The sequence below is a fragment of the Plectropomus leopardus genome, chromosome 19 (genome assembly GCF_026936395.1).
Source record: "Plectropomus leopardus strain MGB_pleo_1.0 chromosome 19, ASM2693639v1, whole genome shotgun sequence".
Lineage (NCBI taxonomy): Eukaryota > Metazoa > Chordata > Actinopteri > Perciformes > Serranidae > Plectropomus > Plectropomus leopardus.
Genome location: NC_142194.1, coordinates 28,911,313 through 28,930,462, shown reverse-complemented (window position 1 = coordinate 28,930,462; position 19,150 = coordinate 28,911,313). Strand labels below are relative to the sequence as shown.

The 19,150-nt window shown below is 39.8% G+C and overlaps 1 protein-coding gene across 1 annotated transcript; it reads left to right on the top strand.

The window, feature by feature from the left end:
- Positions 1-10,656: 10,656 nt before the first annotated feature.
- cyp26a1 (cytochrome P450, family 26, subfamily A, polypeptide 1) lies at positions 10,657-16,806 on the top strand. Its single transcript, XM_042508085.2, has 7 exons — positions 10,657-10,955; positions 11,296-11,520; positions 13,108-13,389; positions 13,918-14,067; positions 14,211-14,345; positions 15,504-15,650; positions 15,763-16,806. The coding sequence occupies exons 1-7, from the start codon at positions 10,767-10,769 to the stop codon at positions 16,099-16,101; spliced, it is 1,467 nt and encodes a 488-aa protein (XP_042364019.1). The 5' UTR covers positions 10,657-10,766; the 3' UTR covers positions 16,102-16,806.
- The last annotated feature ends 2,344 nt before the right edge of the window (positions 16,807-19,150 follow it).

Genomic DNA, 19,150 nt, shown 5'->3' with positions numbered 1-19,150 from the left:
CTGCGCTCTGAAAATGCAGGGTTACTTGTGGTTCCCAAAGTTTCCAAATGCAGGATAAGAACCAGGGCCTTCAGCTACCACGCTCCTTTCCCTTATGGAACCATCTTCCAGTTTTGGTTAAGGAGGCAGACACCATTTCCACGTTTAAGGGTAGACTTAAGACCTTCCTCTTTGATAAAGTTTATAATTAGGGCTGGCTCAGGTTGCCTGGACCAGCCCATAGTTAGGCTGACATAGGTTTATCCTGCCTGGGGACTTCCACTGATACACTGAGCTCCTTTTCCTTCTCTCAATGCCGCCATCGCAAAATCATGCATGTCTGTTAACTGCATTGCCATTTGGAAGCTTAACTTAGCCTCAGTAGTTTAGCTTAGCCTTACATCTGTGATAACCATGTGGTACTCTCACTACCTGGGCTCCCGATTATAGAGCCTGGGTCTGTTGAATTGCACTACGCTAATCCTGTTGCCTCTCCGGAGAATTCCTGCTCCCTTGTTTCCTAGTTTTCCTGGATCCTTGCCATAACCTTGACTGTGCCTGACCGTGGTGATAGCTGTGCTGATGCTGCGACCCTGCCTTTGGTTGTGCTCGTGCTGTGGCTGTACTGATACTGTGCTCCCCGCTCGCCCTGATTGTGGTCTGGTCCTGGTTGCGCCGATGTTGTGATCTTGCCTTTGGACACCTCCCTATCAATATACGCATGAGACTGTTATCATCACCTTCGCCATCATCATAGAGTGCAATAAATAATTTCACATCTATCGTTATTGTAATATGACATGCATCTGTTTCTATTATTGCTGTGCCTCTCCTCCCCTCTCTCTTTCTCTCTCCTTTTTGCCATGATTGTATTTCATTTGTTATTTACGACATCTATTGCTCGTCTGTCCGTCCTGGAAGAGGGATCCCTCATCATCCTCGACCACTCTCCCTGAGGTTTCTTCCTTTTTTTTCCCTGTTACAGGGGTTCTTTTTGGGGAGTTTTTCCTTGGGTGATGTGAGGGTCTAAGGGCAGAGGGATGTTGTACACTGTAAACTGCCCTCTGAGGCAAACCATGTTTTGTGAGAATGGGCTCTATAAATAAAATTGACTTGACTTGACTTGACTTTCCGTTATGGTTTTGCTGTGTCCTTAGTCCTCCCTGTCTCTGTTTCCCTCCTATCACACCTGTATTTTATCAGTCTCATCTGCAGTCAGTTTTTCAGCAGTGGTGTAGTTAACTGCTTTGACTGAGTTTCTTCCACGGTTCTGTGGAGATTATCTGTTTGGCTTTGGCAATGAGCTTACCTGCTGACATCAGTCTGACTAGCTACACCTGTGTGCTTAGCTCATTGATGGGAGCAAGATTGTTCATGGACCCCAAATAAGCAGAAATGTTAAAATACATTCGGCAAAAATAACACATTTATACTGCATGCAAAAACTGCAGGGGATTAAAATAAAGTGGGTGTGTCTGTAAAGGGGAGACTCATGGGTACCCTCAGAACCAATTTTCATTTAGATACCTTGAAGTCAAAGTTCAAGGGACCCCTGTGAAATGGCCATGCCATTTTCCTTGCTTAAATTTAGCCTAACTTTGGAGCATTATTCGGCCTCTTTTCCGAGAAGCCAGCATGACATGGCTGGTCCCGCTGGACTCCTCCGGTCTTCTAGTTTCATGATACCATCGCTCAGCCTGGGACAGCCTCTGAAAGACAGGATTGTCGTCTGTGATCACCCGTAAGTAATACAATTTTAAAAAATGAAAGAGTTATGCATGTACTAATATTGCATCATGAATAATGTGTTAATGTTGACAGCCCTAATTGTTTAGTATTTCAAAAAGCTTGTGAGGCAGTAGAAATTTAGGTTCCCAATGATGCTTCACAGCCCACACAGGGTTTGCAATGTGATCTTCCGTCTTGCTCTATATTTGCAAGAAAACTATGTGATCTACTATGCCCAGGTAGAAGTACCTACTATTTTAATATATAATATAATTATAAAAATACATCTTTTAGGCCACATTTACTAATGACCTTACTGCCACTGATGTAAAGGTTAGAAAAGGGTTTGGGTTTTTTGGGGGGGGGGGTTGGAGGGGAGTATGGGTACTTCATTTAGTTTCAGTTCAGTTTTGATATCTGTCAACTTTCACTTTTACTCCGCTAAATAAAATATATACTTTTGCTCCAATATATTTCCCCATTAGTTACTACAAAATCAGCAAGGAAGGGAGGAAGGAAGGAAGGGGCGGACAGATGAATGACAGAAAGGGAGGAAAGTAAAAACTGGATATTGTTCTTTAAATCCTATAAATTGTAAAAAAAAAATAAAAAAAAAATTTAAAAAAAAGACCTGATTTTTTTTCTTGTGTAATGTGCGCTCCAATTCTAAGATGATGTTTGTTATGAAGGATTAAACTTCATAATCCTCCTGCTTTTTTATTAACTGTATTTACTTGTACTTCTATCTCTAAAACATTTAAGTAATACAATTACCATTGGCACTTAAGTACAATAAACATTAGGTATTAGGTAGACTTTTACTCAAGTAATACTCTAGGTGACTTTAACTTTTACCAAAGTCATTTTCTGGTGAGAAATCTGTACTTTTACTCAAGTGAGGCTTTCAGGTACTTCAGATCTCTGCTTACTGAAACTGCACCTGAGTAAAAAAGTACAGCACGTCATCACGATGACACACTCTGTCACACATTATACAAGCTTGGAACTCATTCTGTGAATTACTGCACATTCTTGCTGTGAGTAACTGTGTTTGGGGTGAACCCAGCAGACATTACCTTCCTGTGTCAAAGCATTAGGAAAAAGGAGGGGGGTTCCTTCCTGCAGGTCAACAGGAGTGACGATTATTTTAGAGCAGGGATCAAACACTTTAACAAGGCAGTAAACAGCTTTTACATTCACTTAAACAATACAGCAGGCAGACAGAGGAGGAAGAGGAGGAGACCAGGGACATACTGACTTGCTCTGACCTACACATGCACTAGTGTTACACTGACAGTCTTTTATCTTCTCCAAGATAATGAACCCTGTTCCTTCCTCCCATCTGTAGGATGGTATGAGACTGACAGATCAATATAACAATAAAAGGACTAATATTTCACTGCTCATTTCATATACCTTGATGCAGGTACATCCAGTGGAGGGATGCAGTTATTTCCTGTAGGAGTAAGTCTCATCCACACCAGGATGAATTCTCTCTTCAAATCTCAATTAAATATTCAATTTGTAAAACTTTTGAAAAGTATTGGAGCATAGATTTAGGCTACAGGTATGCTTATGATGAATGTAAGGAGGTCTGACAAAGAGCTCATTCTGTCCCTATACATATTTTATTAAAACTACAGCTGAAAATGTTACTCTGGTGTTTGTCGACTCAGCAAGGGATGGTCTGACCCAGTGATCCTCAACTATGGCCTACAGGCCAAAGCTGGCCGCTGAAATGAAAAAACCCTTAAAAAAACAAGAAATGACCCTAAATCCTAGAAAGGTGCTAAAATCTGAGAAATTAACCAAAATCCTAGAAATGTCCTAAAATCCTATTAACATCATAAAATCTGAGAAATGTCCCTAAATTCCTGGAAATGTTCTAAATTCCGATAGAAACATCCCCAAATCCTACAAATAACCTAAAATCCTAGAAACACACTAAAATATGAGAAATGTCCTAAAATTCTTGAAATGTGTTAATATTCTAGAAATGACCTAAAATCCTAGAATCTTGCATCTAGTATCTCTTGTCTAATCTTAATTATTTGGCTCTCTTATGTGGCTAGTTATTTGGATTCATTTTCTAACCTCTCCCATGAAAACATTCAGAGTTTGTAGAGTTTCTGCAGTGAGAGACAGAGACACACACAGAGAGAAAATTATGTCAGCAGAAAAACAGTGAGTGACCTCGTGCTGAACCAGTAGCCTGACACTCCTGCTGACCTCCTCCCGCTGGGAATGCACCTCAGATTTGCACCTCAAACTACAAATCCCAGAAGTCAGCAGAGCAGTTTCCATAAAGTGTGCTGTAAATCAAAAGCAGACTTACTCACCTAACTGAAGGATTCTTCAGCAGGAGAAGCCGTAACAGTGAGATTAGGAACGAGCTGGGGCAATTGCAACATTTCCTACATTTTTCATGACTCACACATTAACGGTCCAGTGGGTAGAATTTAGAGGGATGTTTTGGCAGAGTTGGAAAATAATATAAAAGTGTGTTTTCTTTAGTGTATAATTATCTGAACATAAGAATTGTGTTCTTACCTTAGAATGGGCCGGTTGTATAAACAAAGGGAGCGGGTCCTCGTTTATGGAGATCGTCACGTTCGTTGCCATGTTTCTGCAGTAGCCCAGAAAGGACAAACCCAACACTGGCTCCAGATATTGCTACTGGTGTTTTCAAATTGGCCACTGTAATTAAGAGTCCATCTGCGACGAGCAGCATCAGAAAAACACAGATTTTTTTAAAAGTTAAAACTACTTCATTCAGTGTCTTAACCCAACAGCTCCATTTGTTTTGTAGAGGCTTGTTGGAGACGACATACTTGCCCATCACATTTGTCATATTGTGTGCTCACCCTTTTCCTCTGATAACTTAATGTGTGCTCATCTTTGTTTCTGAACCAGGTTGGAATGGATGACACCACAGCAGCTTTCAGAGGGCTGAGGTTTGAAATCTCTGAGACTTCTGAAGAGGTTGAGATGGCTGTATTTCAACCCATAACTGTCTGTTCTCCACTGGAAGGACACCTGTCACATTTTCTCCACTAGACGGTTTTCTCCACTGGAATAAACTCAAATATACTTTGCCCCAAAGGAGACTTCATCCTGTTTTCTCCTTCAGAAGGGCACCCTATACGGAGCACTTTATCATATTCTCTCCATAGGAAGGACACCCTAGAGAGCATTTCGTCACATTTTCTCCACTGGAATGACACTCTAGAGGGCACTTCATTGCATTTCACCACTAAGACACCCTAGAGAGCATTCCATTACATTCTCTCCACTGGAAGGACACCGTAGCAGGAGCTTCATCACATTTTCTTCACTGGAAAAGCTACCTACACATTTTCTTCACTGAAGGGGTGCCCTAGAGAGCACTTCATCACATTTTCTCCACTAAAAGGACACACTGGAGGGCACTTCATCACATTTTCTCTCCTGGAATGACATTCTAGAGGGCAGTTCATTACATTTCACCACTAAGACACATTAGAGAACATTCCATTATATTCTTTCCACTCGAAGCACACTGTAGAGGAAGCTTCATCACATTTTCACTGGAAAAGCTACCTACACATTTTCAACACTGAAGAGGCACCCTAGAGAGCACTTTATCATGTTTTTTTCCATTGTAAGGGCACCCTTTAGTTATGTTTTAATGTTTTGAGGGAAAAAATTAAACTAAAACTTAAAGAACCTTGTGTGGAAGATCCTAGCCCTAAGGGCACTTTGTCTATACTGACATGGCACCCAAGAGGTCACTTTATCACTTTCTCTTTACTGGTAGGGCACCTCAGAGTGAATTTTATCATGTTTTATCTACCAAAAAGCCCCCCCCCCCACCCACCCAGCATCTAGAGTCAATGCTGTAAACTTGTTCAACTCATGTTTTACTAAAGTTGGTTAAAAGTCAAAGTTTCTTTCTCCCTATCTCTGTCTTTACGCTCTTTCTCCCTTACTCTCTAGTAATCTATTGTCTCCCTCTCTTTATCTCTCTCTCTCTCTCTCTCTCTCTCTCTCTCTCTGTTTGATAGACAGTGAACTTGGTTGAGCGTGAGAGTTCACTGAGATGTCAGGGTTACAAGCAGGTCAGCCAGCATGCAAGCTGGGGGAGGAGAGATACAAACACGTGTGCACGCGCCGCTGCACTTGTACTGAATGCACGCTCTCTGCAGGTGTGTGTGTGTGTGTGTGTGTGTGTGTGTGTGTGTGTTTTGTATGAGTACTGATAACAGGAAACACATTAACAGATCTCTGAGTGGATTCATCATCAGTATATCAGCTGTAATAGTTCTGAAACTGACACCTTGCCTGAACTTTCATCATCTCAGCAGAGAAGTAAAGTAACAACATACATTTACACAGGTTCTATATTTAATTACAGTTTACGAGAGAGTATTTATTTCTGCATATTCTGTCTATATTGTTACTTCACTACAATTCAGAGGAACTACAATTTGCACAATAATAACCCACAGCTGTGCTAAATTCTGGGCAGACTAATGTTTAGATTATAAAATACATGGTAATCTCATTTGATTTTTTGCTGTGAACTATAGGCATACCCAGTATTGTTATTTTTTTCAGACATCCACCGGGATGCTGCTTCACTTTAATTCAGCTATTTCAGAATGAGTACTTCTACTTTTCATATGTTACAATTATTCGTGTATCCATAACAACATCTGTGAATAAACACTTAATTTTAAAGATGTTTTGCCATCCTGGCATTTCTATGTGTTTGGAAGTGATCAGTCTATTAATTACAAACTGTTAGATTATATGATATGTGCAAAGGTGATATTTTGTCCTGTTGCTATTGCATAGAGTGAAAAGTTTCATCCTAGGGCTGTGATACTCAAAGCCCGTGGGCCACATCTGGCCCCAAATAGGGTGCCAGGTGGACCCCCAGTCATTTTCTAATTCACACAATGAATAATGTGTTTCACACTGGGAATGTCTTACAAACATTACAAGTCCTACAAACATCCTAAACTCCCAGAAATGTCCTAAAACCTGAGAAATGTCCTAAAATTCTACAAACGTCCTAAAATTCTACAAACGTCCTAAAATTCTACAAACGTCCTAAAATCCTAGAAACATCCAACAATCCCATTAGAAACATCTTAAAATCTTTTTAAAATCTTTCTTTTTTCACTCCCAAATTTCCTTGAAAAATTAAAAAACCAAGATGTCCTAAAATCCTAGAAATCTCTTAAAATCCTACAAATGTCCTAAAATCCTAAAAACATCCTAAAATCAAAAAATTCCTTAAGTCCTAGAAATGTGTATGGGGCTGTTGTGACTGGCCCCTGGCCTCTTATCATTTTGCAAAAGTGCCCCCCAAGCAAATCATGTTGAGTGTCACTGCTCTCGGGAGAATGAATGTGCTCATTTAGTTGGCACATTGCCAGTTAGATTATATTATTTCCAGTCTTAACGAAGTTTTTGACCTGACAATGAAGCAGGATACAGACAGTATATTTGAACCAAAGTGTTATGGACTTAGTGAAAACACAACCAAGATACTTTCAGCTGCAATTAAAGTGTACGATTACATTACACAGTGTACACGGCTGCAAATAAAGTGTACTGTTACCTGTACTGTACATGTGACAGTAGTGAAGGTGTAGGTTTCTGCTGATCCTGGAGGGAGACTCCAGCAGGTGATCAGCAGCTTTATTGTGAGTTTATGGAGCAGCAAGGTGAGGTGTAGACCTCGGAATTACTCTCCACACTTGAACCTCCCTTCACCCAGCCACCCCCTCCTCCTCTTCCTCCTCCTCCTCCTTCTCCTCCTCCTCTCTGCTTTATCACACCTGAACAGCAGAATCCTGTTTCACACTTTCACATTGTGATGAGAAAAACTCACCAGCTACAACATGAGCGGCTGGAAACCCATTCACCCTGAACATGCATCACCCACTGCTGTCTGTCTGAGCACAGATAAACAAGGATTAGTACATTAGTATTGTGGCTTCAGTTTTGTTTACACCTATATTGTTAAGCCAAAACATTTCTGTCATGGAATCTTTCTTATTTTATCACTAGACGTTTACTGTTACCATCAGGTTAGAGTTGTCAAAGCTCTTATCTTTAAGGTCCCTAACACTAAAACTGTTTATAAAATAGTAGAATTTCTAGGATTTTAGAATGTTTCTCGGATTTTAGCACATTTTGAGGATTTTAAGACATTCCCCAGATTTTAGAAAATTTCTAGGATTTTAGTACATTTTGGACATTTCTATGATTTTAGACATTTTGTGGATTTTAGGATGTTTCTAGAGTTTTAGGAGATTTTGCAGATTTTAGGACATTTCTAGGATCTTAGGACGTAGGATTTTGAGACATTTTCAGCATTTCAGGATGTTTTAGGATTTTAGGATGTTTCTTAGTTTTTAGAGAGTTTCTAGTATTTTATGACATTTCTCAGATTTTAGAATTTTTCAGGATTTTAGGACATTAGGGTCTTAGCTAGAACCTCTGTGGGGGTTGTGGGAGATCCTCCACTGGCATTTTTTAAAAAATAAAAAAGCCTGACTTTGATACTGTTTATGCACTCTGGTTTATGTATACATTAAGTACAAGTACAATTCCAAGTGTGAATCACTTTGTTTTTATGGTGAATAAGAAAATGATTGGGGGACCACCTGGCACCCTCATGGAGGCCAGATTTGGCCTGCGGGCCACAAGTTAGTATCACTGGCCTCAGTGTAGTTGTTAAAACCCCCAGTAAAAAAAATAAAATGAACTGACATGTCTGCAGTGTGGACAGCCCTGCTTGTAATTAGCAAAAAAGTCCAAATAATAGTCATGTAATTTTACATGCAAGCTTTGCTAGATGAGATTACATATCCAGGCTTTTGTGTGACTGTAATGGTGATAGTTGCCGTGCCTTCCAACGGGGTGAACCTCAGGGCGCCCTCCTTTCCAAACCTACACAGTCAGCCAGAACAGGCAGATCCGTCCATGTAATGTGTCGCTGTAAAAGCTGCAGCCAAACTGTCTCCGTGTGACTGAGCGATGGGCCCTGCCACACACACATAAACACGCGGCCTGTCGTTATGGCAGCTCGTAAAAAAACAAGAGGCCAAATGCGGAGTGAGGATGTGGCGGCTCGGCAGATGAGCGCCTTCTCTGCTCGGTGTTTACTTTTCATGCGGCGTAGCCCGGGGATAACCTTGCGTGCGTGCGTGCGCGTCCCTCCGCCTGTCTCTACTGACCCAAGTTTGAACCCGCTGAGAGAGATATCATTTTTATAGCACACACACACGCGCGCGCGGCAGAACAGAGTGCGCAGGTCAAAGTCTTCCAGTAGATTAGGAAGAGTTCAATCTGAAAGCAGCTTGATAGAGAGCGGGAGTCACGCAGAGGGCAGCGCAGAGAGGCGTTAATCATCATTTCATCACTCATAGTCAGATGCTGCCTCATTGTTCTACTGACACAACATGAAGGCGACACAGACGGATCAGGCTGCCGGTTTAAATAACTACAGAAACATGGTGAAATCTGTGGGCAGCCACATTACATGGCTACAAGAGTTGCAACGCTCCTAAATGAATTTAAAGGGATAGTTCGGAATTTTTGAAGTGGGTTTTTTTTTGTGGTGTTTATCCATAGACGGTATATTAGATACACTAGATGTCAGTTGGCAAGCCCCCATTTTGGAGGAGCAGGCAGGAGTTTGACAAAGACCTGCTCAGGAGCATTTTTAAAAATTGAGGACATTAAAGGCTTAGACCTCTATACAAAAAAATATTTTTTTGGTGAAGAAAACAGACAAGTTTAAAGGCATGTTTTCTTTTTATAAAAAATCTGGCGATTTTTCTATTTTTATAAACGTTTGGCTTTTTTTTCTTTTAAATTATTGTGTAATTTTGGCAATTTTTTTTAACCCATGGGTTTGGAAGCCATGTTTTATTTAAAAATCACCCAAAATTTTAAAAGAAACAAAAATCAGCAAAAGGTTTTAAAGAAAAAAAATCACCAATAATTTTTTTAAAGAAAATTGCCAGATTTTTTTAGAATCACAAAAAATCATGAATCTGAACTAACTCCTTAATGTTGAAGTCCCACAATAACACAAAGGAACTAACTAATCATGCAGCAGCAGACCAGCAGATCCTGTGTTCAGAGACGGTAAATCTATATGTTTCTCAATGGAGTCTGGCTTTGAAAAGAGCGACATAATGAGCTCAATTTTCTCGTTAAAATCACCGCATGATATTAAGGCGAAGCGGTGAAAATACTCTCAGTATAGTAAACACTTACATTTAAATAGATTATTTCAGGTGGGACTTTATTTTAGATGGCTAAAATTCAGTTTGCTGCTGACCCCTTCACAGCAGTACATTGCTTAGCCTTCCTGTCTGACTCCAGCCTGCTTCTTCAAACTGGGGGACTGACATTGACTCTATGAAATATTCAATCTGTGAAGCAGCCCATACAACCCAACTTCAGAAAATCTGAACTATCCCTTTCAGTTTAAGAAAATGAAAAGCAACGTTGAATGGTACCAGTGAGAGCTGGGGGGGGAGGTTAAGACATTCTTCAACCTATAGCCTCTTTTCCATTTAGCTGAAACATCTGAAAATGTGCTGCTTTAAAGATCTCGGCTGCTGAAAGGAGAGCGCTCTGCAGGTATCATTATTGATCCCACAAGCGGGGCTTAGGCCACGGTAATGAGTGTGTAAACTAGCCGCCGTGTTGCCAACAAAGACGTCTTGGGACGCGCCTCCATTGTCTCGGAGGGAATCATCACCTTTTCTCAGTAAAATCCGCCGCGGATTGTCCGCGTGCAACAGGAGGTAGGGATTAAGGATGCGGCCCCTGGAACAAATGGCGAGGCAAGTCAGTCAGTACAGGCCGGAGGCGGGGCCAAGCGACACCCACAATTAAAGATGAACTTTGAGTGAACTAATTTATCTGAGGGAGGAGAAGGTGAGCTGCTGCACGCAGTCCTGACACCCTATAAAAGCGCCGGCTGAGCAGACTGCGGGCTCCACAGCTGACAGAGCTTCACCTGCACCGTACTGCTCCTTCACTGCGCCATGGCTCTCCACACGCTGCTGGCCACTTTCCTGTGCACCATCGTGCTGCCCATCCTGCTGTTTCTAGTGGCGCTGAAGCTGTGGGAGGTTTACATGATCCGAGGCAGAGACCCGAGCTGCCCCAGCCCGCTGCCCCCCGGGTCCATGGGCTTACCTTTCATTGGAGAGACGCTGCAGCTCATCCTGCAGGTAAACGCACTCACTGACCTCCACACAGGGGCTGTTTAGGGCTTTTATCTGTTGTCAAATTGATGAACAAGTTGGATTGATTGCAAGTCTGCGCGTATTTAATTAGTAAATATGCAAATTTAATTAATAAAATGCACCAGTATGAAACGGCTTTATTCATATATATATATATATCTTTGTGTGTGTGTGTGTGTGTGTATTTATCATCGTGATATTATTTCTCAGTTATGAAGTTTTTAATTTTTTTTTGTTCGTGTTTAGGTTTTGTATTTATGTGTTCTTCAGAGCGCTATAAGTGTTACTATATTTGTTTATTTGGTTTGCATGTGCGTGTTTGCAGAGGAGAAAGTTCCTGCGGATGAAGCGGCAGAGGTACGGTTACATCTACCGCACACACCTCTTCGGGAATCCCACGGTGCGCGTGACCGGGGCGGATAACGTCCGGCAGATTCTGCTGGGGGAGCACAGGCTCGTGTCAGTGCAGTGGCCCGCTTCTGTGCGCACCATCCTGGGCTCGGATACACTGTCCAATGTGCACGGAGCGCAACACAAGAGCAAGAAGAAGGTGAGTTACGATTGAAAGGCTCCTTGTTTTACTTCGAGTGGCTGTGAAACCTCAGTGTAATGCAGCAAACTGAGACTGCTACTGCGTTATTATTTCCTCTGTGCAGTCTGAAACTACCAGCAACTTTTCAAGTAATACATTTGATCCCGAAACTACTGTCGGTTTAAATAAAAAAAATGCTGACGGATTAGGTTTGATTTTCAGTAATTAGGGAGCAAATATCCTGGATATTTCCTTACCCTTGCTTGATGCTGTTTATTTTAGATCAGGGATGCACAGCACAAACATTATGGTTGTAACTGCCTAACCCCTCACTTTCCTTGTACTTGTAAGTATTTAAACTTAACTTAAAAAAGTTAAAAACTTCAAACCTGAGCACACTGCATTTGAAAACATGATGAAAAGGCAACAAGTAACTTTGTGAGGAATGTTCCACAAATTGCAGAAATTAGTAGATTTTGAAAGTATTTTTTTAAAAAGCTAGGGAAAACGTCTAAGGCAAAAAAATGCTAGGAAAAAAAACTATATTTATAATTATCATAATTACGTTTGTAAAGTAAATATTTTTTAAAGCTCATTTTCAAGTCTTGTTTTCGTTCATTTTCATTCACTTTTTTCTTGTATTTGTTTTTCTTGGGTAATTTTCTTGCTAATTTTTTAAAACTAATTTCTTGATCATTTTGGGGTAATGTCTTCCTCTTTCTTTCTCCCACATTTTTGAAACAAATCAATTTGGTTATATTTAGAAAATATTTTTTTTATAAAACCTAGGGAAAAATGTCAAGTCAGTTTTCAAGTCAGTTTTATTTATAGAGCCCATTATCACAAAACATGGTTTGCCTCAGAGGGCTTTACAGTGTACGACATTCCTCTGCCCTTAGACCCTCACATCAGCCAAGGAAAAACTGTATAGGTAAAAGGAGAAATAGGCTAGGTAGAAATTATTTAAAAAATCAGAATTGCATATTTTTAATTATTTAAGCACTTCCTTTTTCTATTTATTTATGACTAATTTGTATTACCAAAAGTTTTGGGTCATTTCTTCTTTTGCACCTCATTGCATTCTTCTCGTGTTTTTAAATGAAATCAAGTCAATTTACCCAGGTGTCAAGGGTTAATTTTATTAAATATTTCATAGTTTAATTAGTATTGTGTCTGATAATTGGTCGCTTGAAAAATAGGTCGCAATATTAATTTGTGATGAAGGGATCCTAAAAAACACATTTTCTAAACAAAACTGGAAAAAAATGTGTTTGTGCAGCTAGACCATTTCCACCCAATAGAAATCAGCTAGATTTTGTAGAAGTTAGTGTCTGCATTTAAATACAGTACAGTACAATATAAATGCAGGTTACTGCACTAGAGTTGGGAAAGCTCTCACTTGATTTTAGGAAACTCCCAATGATTAGATTTGCATTTGACAGACAGGCCAACACTTGATCGAAGAAAAACTATAAGAGCTGAATTATGGTAAAATTTCTTCATGAGGAGATGCTACAAAAAGTAAGAAGCTTAGGAAAATAAAACTCAATGCATGGACATTTTCTGTCCTAAATCTAATACACCATCCCTCCTGTCCTCCTCCAGGCCATCATGCGGGCTTTCTCCTCTGAGGCTCTGGAGCTCTATGTCCCCGTCATCCAGGAGGAGGTGCAGGCTGCAGTGAAAGAATGGCTGGCCAAAGACTCATGCGTGCTGGTCTACCCAGAAATGAAGCGGCTGATGTTCCGCATCGCCATGAGGATCCTGCTGGGCTTTGAGCCAGAGCAGATCAAGACAGACGAGCAGCAGCTTGTGGAAGCTTTCGAAGAAATGATCAAGAATCTATTCTCTCTACCCATCGACGTGCCTTTCAGCGGACTCTACAGGGTAAGGGACAAACCCATAAAAATCATGTGTTGTGGTTATGGATAGTTTCCCTGACTAATTCATGCACAGTTGGAGGGCATTATCAGTGATTTTGCATGACATCTTAGCCAACCGTATTTAAAAATATGCTGACATGTCAACAATCAAAAAGGACATTTTTCACTGTGGAGGATTACCTAACGCAAACAAGGATACTGTAATACTGTGATAAAGCCCAAGCCTACTGACTACGTGTAATGTAAATGGATTTTAGTAAAAGGCATAAATGTTCGAAATGGTTGATATGTAGATGTATTTGATTTTGCCATTTCAGTTATGCCCTTACTCAATGTCCTAATACTGGTGCAAAATCAATAACAAGATGTGAAAAGATAGATGGATGTATTTGGATATACAGCAACAAGTGAATGCAAGTACCAGTCTAATTCATCCTCTGACATTGTTTTTCTCCTCTGCCCTTATCCTCTCATCTTTACCCTCCTGTCCTCTGTCCATCCCTCCTTCTCCTGCCACCTACCTGTCCTCAAGGGTCTGAAGGCGAGAAACTTTATCCATTCCAAGATAGAAGAGAACATCAAGAAAAAGGTGCAGGAGTCAGACAAGGAGTCCAAACACAGAGACGCTCTGCAGCAGCTCATAGACAGCAGCAAAAAGAATGGGGAGCCGTTCAGCATGCAGGTAGAGACCTGATCACGTTACATCTCCTTTGTCCAACAACGCATATGAAAAAAACCCCAAACAGAAGTGATTTCTATGGTTTTAAAGCCATTGTTTTGGCTAGAGCCTGAACAAATTCTTTGTGTCTACATGCATATTTGCAGGCCATCAAGGAGTCTGCCACAGAGCTGTTGTTTGGGGGACATGAAACCACAGCCAGCACAGCCACCTCTCTGGTCATGTTCCTGGGCCTAAACCCTGAGGTTGTGGATAGACTGAGGCAGGAACTGATGGACAAGGTAATTCAACAGTAAAACTTTCTATACATTGTTCTAACACCTTTAATAGTTACTGCTGATATTTAGCTTTTCGGCTGCATTAACAGACAGTGTGATGTCATTTTGAATTCATCTCATTCATGTGAGAATTTTATCTCATGGTCTTTACTAGCAAATTAAGTTATTGTCATAGTCACGCATGCGATAATATGTGAGCTATCTCTATGACAACTGAGACCAAAAGTAAAAGTCAATAAGAGGACTTAACATATCGTTAAGCATATTGTTAATCTAAGGGAAAGTGGGTGCCAATATCTGCTGTAATATAGGTATTATATTAAATTACACAATGGGGTTGGTAGGCCCAATGCTTGCCATATAGGTAAGAATCCAATGTGATCTGACAGAAATATGTGAAATGACCAAAATCTCTAAAACACAGCATTACGTGGTGGTGTCACTGTGTTGGTTAGGTTAAGAAAAAGATAATAGTTTACACTAAAATAACTGTTTTTGTATGGGACAAGTGCATAAAGTGATGTAAGTCAATAACGTAGGGAAGTTTGTAAGTAAAGTAAAGTAGGTAAGGTGATGCAAGCACATAAAGTGACAGGTGTACGTAAAAGTCATGTAACTACGTAACGTGACGTAACTACTTAATGTGATGTAACTACTTAACATGATTGTATGACATTATGACATAAAGGACAAATGGATGTAAAGTTAAAATAACTCAACGGTGACTTTGTTTTACATTCGACAATTTGTTTGTTTGACCTGTCCACCATGTCTACCTCCTTGCACTGACGACGACCCCCCATATATAGGATCGTAGCATTAACCATCCCCTATTGCATGATGTAGATGAACCAAAGAATAAATGAGTCCACCATGACAAAGGCTCCTAATTGACTTTCCATTGCTATTGTTTCCCTAGCCCTGGCGGTGTTTGGAGGTTGTTGTCATTTCAAGTATTTCTGTAAGATCAGGTTGTAGTAATCCACACTGAAGCTTTCTTAGAAAAGCTTATTAGTTTCAGACATGTTTAAACCCTGATCAGGAGCCAGAGCTGTGTCAAATGAACAACTAGCACTATCCCGTTTCTCACCAACTATTAATACACTTTGGTTAATACTGTCCTCAACTTCTCCTCATATGCACATTTGTTTGTGTCTTCAGGAGGAGCAGGGGATGGACCTCCACAATCTGAACATTGAGTCCTTGGAGCAGTTGAAATACACTGGCTGTGTCATTAAAGAGACTCTGAGGATCAACCCTCCTGTTCCTGGAGGCTTCAGAGTGGCCCTTAAGACCTTTGAACTCAATGTAAGTTAACACAGATCCTTTAACTAAAACTCTAAATGGCATATTAAAAAGCCACAGCTGAAAACTTTTATTTAGCTACCTGCTTACTGATAATTTCCCCTCACAATTCCAGGGTTACCAGATTCCCAAAGGCTGGAATGTCATCTACAGCATCTGTGACACCCACGATGTGGCAGAGATCTTCCCCAACAAGGAAGACTTCCAGCCGGAGCGCTTCATGACCAAACCTTCGGCCGACTCCTCCAGGTTCCAGTACATCCCGTTTGGAGGGGGCTCCAGGATGTGTGTGGGGAAAGAGTTTGCCAAGGTGCTCCTGAAGATCTTTCTGGTGGAAGTAGTCACAAAGTGTCACTGGACTCTTTTAAACGGGCCACCCACCATGAAAACAGGACCGACAGTCTATCCTGTGGACAATCTGCCAACCAAGTTTACCAGCTATGAACAAAATTAATCTGAGATGATGGGTCATGATTTCTAAAAGCAGTGTAGAGTAATTATATGTCAAAAGTATCAGATTATCTGTGTTTTACCTCCAAATCCACAGGGAAACTACTGTAAAATACAAATAGTTTGGGAGTGTTGGAATTATTCGATGCTTTAAAGAATGCAATCAAAGGCCGCATTTACATGTAATCTTTTGGACTCATGTCAGTATTATTTTTTTGACTTGACATTGATTGTACATATTGTAGATGACTTTAAGAACGTATTTTACATTTTATATTATGTTAATACATCGGATTTGTATATGTTTTGTTTGAACAAACTAAACGCGAGGCACTACACACAGACGTGGAAAACTTTAATCAGCTCAGAGGTGTATCTATAGGATTATGTACATATGTTATGTAGAGTCTGTTTATATAACTTTTGTATCTTACACAAACTTATTTAAGTGATTTATGTTATATTGTATGGGCTTTTTATTTAATAAAACTGTTTTGCGGGGAATTTTGTTTTTTATCTAACTTTCCATTTATATTAAAGAGTAAAACTGTAATGTATAAAAAGAACATGGTAACTTTTGAATAATACATTTATCTCCCCTTTTTGTGAGAGTAAGTGGAAAATATTGATATTTTAATGTCTGTATATTAGGTTGGGCGCTGAAAAGATAATTCTTAGGGCCTAGGTCTGACAGGAGCCATAAAAAATAAATCAACAGTAAGACATTTTTTCAATAAAAATCATCATTAACCCTTTGAAACCTGAGAAATTTGGCTTGATTTCTGTCAAAAACATAGGAAGAAGGCAATAAGCAAGGAAAGGAAAAATGACCCAAAATGAGTACAAATTTGAAAAAGAAAATGACCTAATAATTTTTTTTTAAAAAAAAAAAGAAAGAAAAAGAGAGAAAAAAAAGTAAATGATGTGGAAAAAGAGCATACAATTATAATTCTGTACCATAATTTTAAATATGCTATGAGATTAGATTCATTTAAATATAATTTTCCCTAGTTTTTTTTCCCTGTATGTTTTTCCCTAGTTTTTAAAATAATTTCCTAAATCTACTAATTTCTTGCAGTTAATGGAACCTATCTTACCAAGTTGCTCATTGTCTTTTTCTCCATGTTTTTGAAAGAAATCGCACCAATTTGCTCAGATTTCAAAGGCTTAATTAAATTAAGTAAACATCAAGGGATAAAGCCATGGTCCACACACCTGATATTCATATAAGGTGCTAACAGACTGCAAGCAGAGCACAGATGGAGTGCTAACAGAGCGCTAACGGAGTGCTAACAGAGCAGTGAGGAGGGTCCTTAGAGCTGAGCCTAAAGCGAAAGCCTCCACAAGAAGAGTCTGGCAACCCAAAAACCAACAGGACAGGAGAGAGAAAAAAGAGGGTATCAGTATATCACCCACTTCTTCACAAAGGAAGGCTGGTCATTGTGAGTAATGGAAACTAACCTGTTTAGTCCTCAGTGATTGATTAATCTATCGATTATTTTTTGATTAATTTATTAATCTATTGATTATTTTTTTAATTGATCTAACTATTATTTTTTTGTTACTCAATAAATATAACAATGAGTTTACTGAAAATAACATTTTAAAACTTGTCATACACTGCAGGGCCTTATTCTCCAACAAACAAATAGCCCAGTCTGTGTTTTATAGTCTGATATAAAGTCCCTCCAAACTAAAATTAATGCAAGAGGTTGTTCCACTCAAGTAAAAGGAATGTAGTGCAATCTACATTTAGCAATCCAACAGCAAAATAAATTAAACAATGTAAAACTCAAGTCTCTTTTAGGAGAAGCAAAAAAACAGTAACTCCTTGTTACAGTAACAAACCTCAAACCTAGCAGTCCAACAAAACATCTTGCAGTAAAATTAGTGCAATTTGAATAACACTATCACTTTTCTCTAACAGAAATAATTATAACTAGTACTTTCTTTCTGCATCAAAATAGACCAGCCTGAGCTGGGCCTTAAGGCATACCGCTTCCTGCTGATATGAGTGCTGTATTTTCATATTTATAAGGACCATGGATCTATTATAAATCTGGACACAGCCCATAAGCACATATTCCACTCATTTATGAAGTTATACAAGCTCCTGCGCAGCTGACAACCCTATCCTGTAAACGTTTCAAAATAAAATGCATTTAACAGCAACTGGTGACATTCTGTCCACAGAGACACAGTCAGATAGCTTTTGTTTTGAAAAGGAAGCAAGGAAGTTAAGGTAAAACAAACGTCTTTGTGTTTCCTCATCTCTGCGACACAGAGAGAGACTTAAATTGCGGTATAAGGTGGTATAGAGTCAACAAACGCGAGCGTCACGCGTAAAAAACAGCGAGCCACCGTTTCTCTGCATGTACTGACACTCAGCTCAGACCCGCCTAACAAGCACTGGTCGGGTGAGCAGTGTGCACGCTCTTACTTGATACACAAGCGCCAAAACAAAAAACAATACGCCCGGCGCTGCTCACCCTCTCATTACACGTGCTGTGGTGTGAAACGGTACAACGCGTCTACGCACTTATCGACGTATTCAGGTAATCGACCCAACACTACTTATTTATTTCATACTACGTCAGTTGTCCTCGTCCCTGCCTGTTATCAAGCCAAGAACAGATGCAGCTTCTCTGAGGTTCCTCAGCAGCCCTGTCTCCCCCCACCAATGACTCAGCCCGACTCCCTGCTGAAGAGGGAGGCGAGCAGCTTTTCTGTTAAATCGTGTCACCCGGTAGGAATTGAAAACTTTATTATGATGTATTTCCTGTGGTGGAATAAGTACTCTGATTTTTTTTTACTTAAGTAAAAGTAGATATACCACAGTGTTAAAATACTCCATTGTAAGAGAAAGTCCCAGATTTAAAATGTTACTCAGTAAACGTTCATTAGTATTAGAAAACTTAAAGTATTACAACTTAAACAAAAAAGTACTCATGGAAAATTGCACTTTTCAAAGTATCATAATGACTACTGCATCACATTAAACACATTTATCTATCTATCTATCTATATACATATACATGTACATACACATATAC